Source organism: Mus pahari, chromosome 4, assembly GCF_900095145.1.
Source record: "Mus pahari chromosome 4, PAHARI_EIJ_v1.1, whole genome shotgun sequence".
Taxonomy (NCBI): domain Eukaryota; kingdom Metazoa; phylum Chordata; class Mammalia; order Rodentia; family Muridae; genus Mus; species Mus pahari.
The window spans coordinates 141,840,929-141,853,419 of NC_034593.1; the positions used below are offsets into that span (position 1 = coordinate 141,840,929).

Below are 12,491 nucleotides of genomic sequence, written 5' to 3' on the forward strand. Positions count from 1 at the left end.
ACGCTATCTTTAGTATGCCTCTCAGCAAGCTGACCTGTTTTTTGTAATACTCAAACTCAAAAGTGATTAATTTTTCTCTCAACTCTTGAAATTAACTGTATGTGGTTAGCTGGGATTTTTCTAAACAGAGAAGCCAATTAGACTTCTACATGGTAATACCAGGTACTTGACATATATGATCACCTATCCTTACGGGGATGTCAGGAGGAGTCCATGTATCTACACACCTCTCAGAGGGAATGGACTAAGAAAGGGTCTGCTGTCTTTGCTCACTTATAAAGATGAGATGGGTCACCTCAAAACTTTCACTGTGTCCTGATCAATATTAACTCCAAATAAAATATTAGCATTTATTCAGTTCATTTGTTTGAATTTTTGTTTGAAAACTAGCTGAAAGAGTCAAAAGTACTTCCTCCTTAGCATAGAGAGAGGAGAGAAAGAACTTAAAGTGGAAAATAACAAATATTCTTCAAATCTTTATCATTTACAAAAATCAAAGCCAAAATCTTCAGAGACCGGGGAAGGAATGAATTTGATAATCTTTTGATTTTTGGACATTGTATACAATGACTCTATAAATATCTTGTTATAAGGTGCTTAGAATTGTATCTCTATTCTTTGTATTGTAAAGTCATATGGGAGCAGGAAGTCTCATGGGAGACACTTAGTCCCTGTTTCCTCTATTCTAGGATCCGGGAAGGATTTATAAAACAGCACCACATAGCAATGCAGTTATAACAATGGTCTATTTTGGAAAAAATGTGCACCTATCTTACGATGACATAGACTTCCGAGATGAAATCAAGATTTACCAACAGCACTGTGGAGGAGAGAACCTTTGTGTCTACAAAGGGAAACTGCTTGAGAAAGGTACAAATGAATGTAGGAAAAAAAAAAAAAAGCTTGGGTTGATGTTCCAGATAAGCTGTTGTTGACATAATATCAAAATAACTTTAACCACTTTGTGAAATTATGCACATCCAGGGAATTATAAACCAGCTGCCTAAGAGTAAATCTAGATTCACAGCTCCTTGATTGAAATGGAAACAGCGATTGCTCTTGCAGATTGTAGGAGAAAGAATTTGGAGTGATTTAACCTGGTAACAGATTGATTTTTGAAAGAGATATATATGATCATTAAATGTTTCAGAAATATGCTGTCTCAGACATTGCAAGTTAACTATTTGGTTTTCCATAGTGAATGATATCACAAGTATCAATCATAAGAGAAAAATTACAGATTGGTAATTTGTTAGAATACATGGAGGCAAAAATTGAAGATTCAATAGATTCCATGATGAGTCATACCTAAATAATGATGTAAAACATTTTTTAAATGCCCATTTTAGTAATTTGTACTTTCCTTTGATCCTAAGTCTTTATCTGTTGGTATAAGAGGTTTTCATTAATACATATTCCCACACACTATATTGTAGTGTTTCCTTCAATATTTAGTTTCGTGGGGCAGCAATGGAAAGAGGCATGTTTACAAAACTATGTTCTTTCCTTGTTTGCATAGGAAACTCTCTTTAGGAAGCTCTGTTACTTTTCATAACTATATAGGAAATCAGACTGCGGAGCTGAGAAAGAATGACATCAGTACACATGGAATTATTTTTTCCTTTGAAAATTCTCCAATTAAGAAGAGTGACTCTAATAAAAACAGCCAAAATTATAATAACAGATTTGGTGATTACATGTTTTAAGCCTCCCAAATAAACAGTGTTGCTGGACCATCAGCTTTAAGTTAAAGTAAAATAAAACATGGCTCTCAGTTTGTGGAGGACTGTTAACATTTTTACAGATTTGTGGAATGTGGGAATCACTCGGGCGTTTCTCAGTCACTTCTAGGGTTCCTTCCCATCTCTTCATAGATGAGGGAGGGAAGGTGCCCCTGAGCTGGGGTGGCTTAGGATATCCCTGTAGCTCTGGCCAGGGGTGGGGTGGGTTCAATGTTACCTCAGCTTTCAGTAGCCAAAGTGCCAACCAACCTTTTCCTGAAGGGAAAATTACGGACACAATTACGTTTTTACAAGTATTTTGTCTGGGTGTTAATTTATGAGAATCAATGAAAGTATCTATCATGTAAAATTAGAGTGCTTATGTTTAGGTGTCTATGTTTTAACAGTTTGCTGGGTTCTGTATCACACTTGATTCAACAGCATGTATACAGAACAGCTATTTAGTGGAGAACGTGACTTTCCCAAATGAAATCTTATTTGGGTGGCCTAGCAAACAACGCATGGGGTGGACCAAGGATGCAGACCCCACAGCTGGCTGAGGAGGGTGCTGCTGGACAGGGGTTAATTTTGTGTATATGCTGATCCTGGGTCTCTGTGTTGAGACACTGGATAATCTTACATAACAGCGTGGAATGGGGACTTAAATGATGGATTCTGTCCCTGCTGTAATGTAGTGTCCCCTTAGCTTGATCAGTAGGAAAGAACTGTTCAAGACTGAAGAGTGGCTTTGTTAGGAGCTACCATGAGGTGCAGCAGCCAGAGGGATTTATCCAGGCTATCAAAGATCTGTCTTCAGTGGTGTGTGATTCTGTGAAACGTGAATAGGCTTTAGGTTTCTGTCGAGAATAAATAGAAGCATCCATTTGCACTTTTGGAATAGCTCACTTGCTGAAATGTGGCATTTGTTAATTTTTCTTGCTTCTTGAAAATTAAGAATAACAATAAAGATGATGGAATAATGGGGCTAAGAGCATCCTTTTAGTCCCAAAGTAATTCCCGGTGCTTGTTGTAGTCAGGTTTATAAAGTCTGAGCCACAATGAGCTGCTCTGATGCACCCACGGAGAGCCTGGCCTGTTTTCACTTCTCATAAAGACGGCAGTATCTTCCAGGCACTCAGACTTGCTGTATGGATCCTTTCAAACAAAGAAGCTTTAGCCCGTTGGCTCATGTGGGGCAAAGAAGCTGTAATTGATTTTCTGGTCTTCTGATAGTTCTGCCTCTTGACCCCATTTTCTCAGGGTCCACAAACCAATCCCACCTTTCTCTTCCCACATGCCTTCTCTCTATAACAAACCTCTTTCCCAAATAGAGGGTCCTCTTCCTGGGATATTTACTTGACTTGCAATGATCCCTCTTCTTTCTCCCCCCTCCCCCAAACTAAATCCCACTCAGCCATGAGTCTAGTTGAAGTATCTCTGGGTTTTATATAACTTTTGCTGACATTTCTCCTAATAGCTACATTGGGAATCTAGCTAAACTTAGATCAGACACTCTCCGCTGTATTCTGATCTTATTTAACTGTTTTTTGCTTTGCTCATTTTATATTGATTTTGACTTTTAAGGTAGATTTATCAAGATATAAGTGAAATGTCACAACACCTACCCATTATATGTGTGCCAGCTAATAGTATTCAGGGACTGTGTAAAATTTGGGGATGCTCTTGTGCAACCATTTCAGACTTGTCCAGCATGGTCTCTGCTCACTGACGGCTCTCTCTCTGCGGACCTGTTGAATCAGCAGTTGCTTTATTTTGCTGAGTGTGGACCTGTTACACAGGTGATTACATCTGCTCTCCAGAGAACGATTCCAGATGGGGATACAAATAGCAGTAATATTAATAATATATTAATATATTATAGTCAATGTAATAATAGCAATAGTGCCTATAAGGATGTACTGTAGCATGTTTGTACACACACATTGTAATCTGTCTTAGCCAAGGTTCTCTAAAAGAGCAGAACTGATATATATCTATGTGTGTGTGTTAGATATTTATTAGAGTGGCTTACAGGCTGTGATCCGGGTCCAAGAATGGAAAGTTGTTCTGTCTATGAGACTGAATGTCCCCTCAGTCCCAACCTGGCACTGGAGTTCAAGGTTCCCTAGAGAGCTGCAGGTCTTAAGTCTGTTCTGGAATCAGGAAGTTGGTTCTCATATGTTTGTGTCTCAGCAGCAGGCTGTGTGGACTTACTAGGCAGAGTGAGTGTTTGCCAAGCAGGCAGGAAGCCAAACTTCCTTCTTCCAAGCCTTTTACCTGGGCTGCCACCCGCCAGCATGGCTCAGATTTAGGACAAGCCTTCCTGCTTCAAATATCCCGACTAAGAAAATCCCTCACAGGCCTGCCCAGCAACCTGGGTTTCAATTGATTCCAGATGTTGTCAAGAAGAGATATGAGATGAGCCCCACATCATTTCTCTTCACTAGATTGTTAAAATTGATTGGATTGCCCTTTTCCCTCCGTGTGGACCCCAACTTCCTGTTTCCTTGCATGTACCTACATATATTACATATTACGAACTTTGGGTTCTGACTTTTCTCTGTTGTGTTTAGGGGTATGGGAGTATTTGGAGTCAATGTGAACTCTTGTCTCCAGAACCATGGCATAGCTAGTGAAGTTTCCAGCTCTCAGGGTGGTGTCTGGAGTCAACATGAACTCTCACCCCTAGGACCTTGGTATAGCTAGCTAGTGAAGCTTCTACTTCTCAGGGTGGTGTCTGATTTTGAGTGTTCACCAGTGACCTGTCAGAGGCTCAACACCTCTACCAGTTGATCTATTTGTGCAGTATTAGTTTCCCAGGGCTGAGAAAATAACCTTCAACAGAATGTTATCTTCTATGTCTGGAGGCCAGAAATCTAAAATGAAGAAAATCCCAGTTGGGTTCCCTGCAGAACTCTAGGCCATAAACCTTCCTCGATTCTGTCCAGTTTTGACTCTTCAGGCGGGTCAGTCCTTGGCTGGTGGCAACATTGTCACTGAGGTGTCTTTGTCTGGCTTTGTGTGGCCTCCTTTCTGTATGTGTGTTTGTCTGTGTGTGTGTGTGTGTGTGTGTGTGTGTGTGTGTGTGTGTATCAGGTATTGGATTCAGGGAAAACCAACAGCCACAATATCTTCCTCTTACGCTGTCATTAATGATGTCCCTAAAATCTAAACAGTAACTGAACAGGGTCACCCAGAAGTCATGAGTGATTCTGAACTTCAGTAAGTTCAGGGAAACATTCCACGCCTGGGGAGTTTTTACATCCCAGCTCTGGTTTTTCCACCAGGCTTTCTTGTTTGGTCTGTGCCTAGCTAAAGAGGCGGGTAGACTGGGATTCATGAGATAGGGTGAGTGTACTAAGACCCAGATTGCTTCCTGAAAACTTAGGCTGCATAGAGAGCTGTGGAAGATGCATAGAGAGCTATGATTGCCCTATTGCCTGTGGCTCCCAGTCTAGGTCTGGGTGTTGATTAATTAATTCAGACTCTAGTTTCCAGGAACCTCTGACTTTCCATGTGAGCTGCTTAGAGACAGCCACCCATTAGTGGAAATGTCATAAGCCAGGGGTTTATTGCCTTATGTACCAAATTATGGCAGGCATCATGGTCTCGAAGCTTCTGGGTGTTTTTCCATTCTGTGCCCACTTAGAGCATTGGTGAAGAGAAGATAGAAGGTGTGGGAAACCCCAGACAGAAGGACATAGATTCTTTCTGCTTTCTCATGAAGTCTGAGTTTTGCATGAGTTAAATGCTGCCCACTTTAAGTTGTCAACTTCCAAAGACATGTTTAAGGAAAGAGTAGTTGATTCCCTTACTTTATAAACCAGTGAGCTGATTATTCCTCTGTGGCTGAATTATAGATTTTTAAATGAACAGACTTCTATACATACAAGTGTTTCTATCTCTGTATCTGTCATCTATTTATCTATCCATCCACAGTATCTGTCATCTATTTATCTATCCATCCACAGTATCTGTCCTTTCCTTTAGTATTCCTATGATACTCATCATCAACGAATAGCAAACATCTCTGCTTTCCAAACACCACTAAGCTCTTTCTTATGCTACATTCTATGGTGTGGGTAGAATGGGACCTCCCAGCACTGTCACACCCAAGTTAAAGATGGGAAGTGTTCATCAGTGAAGGACGGGAACAGGGACTCGAACTCCATGCACTCTGCTCTGCGTTTCTCTGACCCCCCTAAGAAACCACTAACTCGTAAGTGGGGGAATCACTGTATTTTAAGAAATAAAATTACAAAGCAGAGATAAAGGCATAGGACACCAAATCTTTTTCACTAACTTTGGAAACCATGAAAGAATAGAGTCACTAATGTCAGGAAGACTGTCTAGAAACATGCGCATAGCAGGGGAGGCAGGTTTGTCACTTCTGGTAGTTCATTCCCTGGCAGTGTCACTTCCCTAAATTTTCTTTCCTTAAATATTTGTTTTATTTTTATTCATGTATCCATGTTTGTCTGTGTCTCCATGTGTGTGTAAGCACATGTGGAGGTGCCCAGAGAGGCCAGAGCGTGTTGGTTGGATACCTTGGAGCTGGACTTCCGGGTTGTTGTGAGCCGCCCAGTGCATACTGGACACTGAACTTGAGTCCTCTGTAACAACAAGCACCTCATCTGCTGTCCCTGTGTTTCCCTGAGTGTACCTTCTCCTGGTGGCCACTCTTGCTCTAAGGAACAAGCCACAGCAGAAGGAATTGCAGTATGTGGACTCGGGGTCAGTCTGTAATGAGGCTGCCTTCCTAGCCTCTGACAGGAGAGGCTGATTATCATAAGACCTGTGCACTTTTGAGCCCATTGTGTCTCAGCCTTTCCAGACGCCCACCTCCTCCTTAGTTTACGTTCTCACTATGACTACTGAGGTGGGCAGGGCAAGGTTTTCCGGTATGTCTAATTCCTAAGACAAGTTGCATTTGATTTACAGTTTCCAGAGCTCACTGTTGTTTCCTCATAGACACTGTCAATACCTGAGCAAGAAGAGGTTAAAATAATGACTCACCGATTGATTATCCAGGGCCTCCTGCCACTGCGGCAGGATCTGAAGGAGGCACGACATATCAACTAGCATTGCCTCACGGTTTTACAAACACACTGCACAGCAAGCATTGGAACTGGGCTTCTGAGGTGGGAGCCAGACTCGGCAGCAAGAGCAGCTGGGAGCTAGAAAACAAACAAACAGACAAACAAACAAACAAAGAGAGGCAAGCACAGGATTTGTCCTTAGCTCAACCACACACCTTTGATGAAAAGACACTCCGTGAAAAGGGTCAGGCGTCCCCCAAATGGTTTCACTGCACATTAAAAATTTAAACCCTCCAGTGAAACCATATTTGAACAGATTGTAATAAGAGCTGTGATAGGTAATGTGTGCATGGCAGAGAGGTGAAACCTCTGGAAGGGCTCCCGGAAGCGTCCTGTGATGCAGAAGTCTGGGTCATTCTGTAGGGCATCTCTTGGACGGGACTTTATTAGAGAACTGTAAAGATTTGGAGTGATTAAAATTGCATCACAAACATCAATACTTAATTTCTTGGTAAGATGCTTAAGAAGGTAGGGAGAAAAAGAATCTCAAATACAAACAGCATTAAGTATAGCTTGGAGTTAAAAAAAACTCGCCAATATCTGCATCATAATCAGACTGCTTAATGCTGCAGTGAAAATATAATATTATGTGTAAAGGCCTGTAGTGTATATGAGTGGGGGGGGGAGGGGAGGGCAGAAGATGACCTTGATGTGTACTCTTGGCTTTTGTTATAAAACAGTTTCTGTGGGTCCAGTCTGGGCTCTTCCGTTCACAGGGATGCTCTTGACCAACCGAGCTTAGCCGTGCAGTGATGGTTCAGCTCGTGTGAGATCCTGGTTTCCACCCCAGTACTAGAAAAAGTTTTCAGACAAAAAAAGTATTTTCTGTAGCATAATGCATTCTTTTGCAAAGAAAAGAAAAATGTGTTTAATAAGACGTCCTTAGGAAGCCAGTCTCGCTGGCCCGCCTATGCTCCGCTCAGACTGTTTGTGTTTGATTCCAGACACCTTTCAGTTTATCTCCAAGCGTCACCACGGCTTCCCCTTCAGCCTCACCTTCTTTCTGAACGGGATTCAGGTGAACAGGATCAGCTCCTGCTGTGAGTTCAAGCACCGTAGGAGCACCCGCCTTGGAGGCAAGAGAGGCTACTTCGGGTTTGTGTGTGTGGAGAAGGCATCTCCTTGCTACAGGTATGGGAGCACGCCCTTTGCTAGAGAGGACACTGCCAGGTTTTCCTCCACTACTGCTTTTCTCTGCACAGTTCTCAAAGAAAATCAGTCAGTATATACAACCTTATAAGATGTCACCCAGATTCCCAAATGTGTCATACAGATGAGATAAAAGGTGGTGGCATTTTGATTTCTGTCTCACTTCTCATCTCTTACCTCACACTGCCTTAACTTCTACCTCTGTGGAGAGAGGGGCCAAATTCTCATTTCTTTCTTGTTATTCTTGGTAATGGCCAGAGGCTATCAAAGGTGACTCCAACACTTTTGTCCTAGGGCCTGATGAGACGGTCCAGTGGGTAAGCATACTTGCTGTGTGAGGGTCAAGTTCATATCCCAGCACACAGGACTCAGACATGGATTCATGTGTCTGCAATCCAGCATTAGGAGGCAGAGACAAGCAGATCCCAAGAGTCTGATGGCCGGCCGGCCTCCGAAACAGTGAGCTTGCAGTTCAGCTGGGAGACCTGGTCTCAGGATGGAGGTAGATACCCAAGTGTTGCCGTGCTCACAGAACTCACACTCAGTGGCTGCTTCATCCTTTCTCACACCAAAACCAAAATCAAACACGGAACTAACGAAAAGCGGTTTATGCTGAACAACTGGAAAGGTGTGTGCTCAACACGAATTTAGGATTAGTGGTAGAAGATGCCGTTTGGAGGGGTTGAAGAATGGGGTTTGGTTTTGAACACAGGAAGTTTTAGATTTCTGTGAGATAACTCAAGTGACAGAATTCATGATGACCAGTCAGTTGGGTTCTGAATCTTGGGTGAGGCGACTTGTTTGGATTTGAGAATATTTTGTATAGCGATGGCAGGAAATCATGAGAGGGAGGGCTTTCTTAAGACAATGAGGACTCCTGACAAGCAAGCTTCATACTGCTCCCCTTCAGGATCTCACGGAGGAGGAGCCTTTAGAGAAGGAAAGCCAGTGTTTGAAAGGGAACCCCGAGGGAGGATTATGTTAGAAATGAATGTTTGAAGAATAAGGTGGTGAATTTCCAAATGTATGGACAGGCTACATAGCACAATGAAGACTGGTGTCTCAACTTCTCACAGTGAAGTGAGCGAATACCCGAGAAGAGCTGGAGAGACGAAGGGGTTAGTCTGGCCCATGGTCTGAGGGTGAAGGGCATCATGGTCAAGGAGGTTCGGCAACAGGAGTGTGCTGAGGTTTCGATGGTCAGGAAGCAGAGAGATGAATTATATGGTAAACCAGACCCCAGCCTATGGGATGGTGCTGCCTGTGTCCAAGTCCTTTGCCTTCAGTCAATTCTCTCTGGAAAAGTCCTCACACACACAAAGATGAGCCTCACTGATAGATACCATAGATGCTTATTGATCTCCCTGGGCTGACAATCTGAATTAACATCCACGCAAGGTAGAAAGGATGGGAACTTGACCATATTGACCTTACAGAGTAATGAGTGAACTAGTGATACAGAAAATGTTTTATGGGAATTTTCCTTAAAAAATGATAACTGTATGGTTCCCTCAACAGTATAGGGCTTGAAGAGCCTCTTAGTTTACAAGATGCAGTATTATGCAAGTAGAACTTTCATTCTTGAGAAAAGAAGAGATGGTTGTGTAGGGGGCGTTAGCTGTGAGTGTGCAATGGGTGCTAGCTGGTGAGTGTGCAGAGGGTGTTAGTTGGTGAGTGTGCAGTGGGAGTTAGCTGGTGGGTTTGCAGTGGGTGTTAGCTGTGAGTGTGCAGTGGGTGTTAGCTATAGAGTGTGCAGTGGGTGCTAGCTTGTGAGTGTGCAGTGGGTGTTAGCTGTGAGTGTGCAGTGGGTGCTAGCTGGTGGATGTGCAGTGGTGTTAGCTGGTGGATGTGCAGTGGGTGCTAGCTAGTGGGTGTGCAATGGGCACTAGCTGGTGGGAAGCGCTATTTGTACTACTTCTTAGAAAAAGAAATACATTTCTCACTTGTGGTTGAGGATGAATTGGAGGTTTTAGAGAAGAGAAGAGGTGTGAAACAAATTCCAGAGAGTAGGCAAGTGAAAGGTCCTGCGCTGTAACGCCCAGCTTAGCACAGGCAGGATGGTGTTCTGTTTCCAGTTCGTATGCGCTATCCAGTTGTTGAAAAATCATTTCAGAGGTTTCAACTGAACTCAGTCATCCATGTGACGTCAGGGCGTTTGAATGAGAAGTTAGGCTCCCGCGTTTAAACACTTGGTTATGGATTTGTTCCACTGCTTGGGAAGGAAATTGAACCTGTAGGGAAAGGAGCCTCCTGGAGGAAGTGCAACTCTGGGAGAGCTTTGAAGTTTGATGTCCTGGCCTCACTTCCTGCTCAACCTGTGTCCTACACGTGGATGAAATGAGAGGTCTCTGCTTTTGACTGACAGCTTCCTTCCCAGGATGGACTCCAATTCTCTGTAACTGCAAGCTAAATTTACCCATTCCTCCCCACATTGACATTCCTGTCCTTTCCTATCTTAGCAACAGAAAAGTAACCAATGCACAGAATATTCTTTACGAGTTGTGTACTTGGAAACTGGATTACTAAGCCCTGAGCACTCTCTTTGCGGGACTTGGAAAGGGCACAACATGTGACTGTTGACATCTGCTTTTCTGCTCAGTGCTTCCTACCTTCTCTGCAATCCTATGAGTCTATTTTCTTGCTCTTTCCAAGGATATAAAAATAGTTATGATATTAAAGAATGGGGCCCTTCACTCTCCCGTGATTTACTTACAGTTCTTAGATAATAGTTACTTTTTGAAACATTAGCTTCAAATCCACTTCTTCCAAATATATTGGTGAATGCTTGAGGCACTCTCCTTTGCTGTCTACTTGTCACAGGTGAGGTAAAATTCCTCTCACAGCAACAGAAATGGTGAAGGATGGGTGGTCACGGAGTCCTGTTTACTTGACTTCTGTCCCACTTAGATGACTTCAGATATTCCAGTAATTTATTTGAGCTTCAGTAATCAGAACCATCATGCTGAATTACACTCAGAAGTGAAAGAGGCAGTCAGTGTTGGGGGAGCCAGATGTTACTCACTTTGTCCAATTCCCTTCAGCAGATGGGCTATAAAACATCTGAGCTTTCAGCAGGGAGGCCCCAAAGCCTTTACACAGCACAGCATACATTCAGGGTAGCAGCGAATCACAGGCTCTAGACCCTAGGTTTGCGGTGGCCACTGATGAAGGAAGAAATGTTTGCACAGAAGGCAAGGCTAATAATGACACCCTGTGAAGATGTGTGGCGTCGTTATCCCGGGGAACGCCGCACACTAAGCACATCATCGTGATGGGAAAAGCCCTTATCATGCTTAATTTGGGTGAGAGGCATGGTTCCCATCACCTCATGTTCGACAGCTTGATCTTTAGCTGGAGTGCAAGTCCTCTCAGTTTTATTGCACAAGGAGATGCTAAGGTGTCAGGCAATAGAAAGTGCTACTTCTTGTTACTACCATTTTTGAAAAAAACTAAGCAATTTCCATGCTACTTGGAGACTCAAGATGGCTGAGAATTCGGTAAAATCTTCAGTTTAAGAAATTGACCTGGACTAGGGCATGGCTCAGTGGTTGCTCAACTATGAGGGCCTCAGTTATGCGCTGAAGCTATACCAAGCTGGACATGGCTGTGTATCCTCCTCCTTCCACGGTGAGAAGGAGGTGAGAAGGTGAGACGGCTGTGTTTGTCTAGAAGCTCCCAGAAGCTTGGAGGGAGCTAAGCTGGTGTACGGAGGCCCAACAGGAGACCATGTCCCAGAGCAGAATGGAGGACGGTTACAAACAGCAGCTGAGGATTTCTCTGATCTACACACACACACACACACACACACACACACGCACACGCACACGCACACGCACACGCACACACACACACACACACACACACACACATGTTCAGAACACCTGGGTGGGTCACTAAATTCGAGGTGCAATGACTTCTACAGAGTGTTTCTGGTTTTGAAGAATGAAAGCATATCAGCAGTGAATCCAGAGAAGATTGTAGGGAAGGGCTTCGAAAAAAAGAGAATCCATTCTTAAAAAGCAATAGTGGAAATTCTGTTAAAAAAATAATGCAGGGACTCCCAGGCTACTTAAAAGGCACAGCAAACAATGGATGATTTTGTTTCTTAAAAACTAATTACACATTTTGAATTGAACTTAAATGCAAGTCATTAATGTGTTCTTGGAGTAATGAATTGCAAAGGCAATAACATTTTTTCCTGATTATTTACATTCCTTTGTTTAATAGTTTTATTTTATATGTACATGTCTATATGAGTGTATGTCACATGTGTGTAGGTGCCACAGAAGCCAGAAAAGGGTATTCAATTACTTGGAGCTAGGTGGTTATGAGGCAACCAGGACATGTTCTAGGAACCAAACTCTTGTCTCCTGTGAGAACAGGAGGAACTTTAAAGTGCTAAGTCATCTCTCCAGCCCCTCAATTATATAATAGCTAAGGACTGAGGGTCTATCTATCTATCTATCTATCTATCTATCTATCTATCTATCTATCTATCATCTGTCTATTTTTCAATCATTCA

The 12,491-nt window shown here is 42.9% G+C and overlaps 1 protein-coding gene across 2 annotated transcripts in view; it reads left to right on the forward strand.

The window, feature by feature from the left end:
• Erich3 (glutamate rich 3) overlaps positions 1–12,491 on the forward strand; it is a 102,477-nt gene that overhangs the window by 55,169 nt on the left and 34,817 nt on the right. For both annotated transcript variants that reach the window (XM_029537180.1, XM_029537181.1), the window contains exons 8-9: positions 690–870; positions 7,765–7,951. In XM_029537180.1, the coding sequence (XP_029393040.1) occupies positions 690–870; positions 7,765–7,951 (368 nt within the window). The remainder of the gene's footprint in view (positions 1–689; positions 871–7,764; positions 7,952–12,491) is intronic.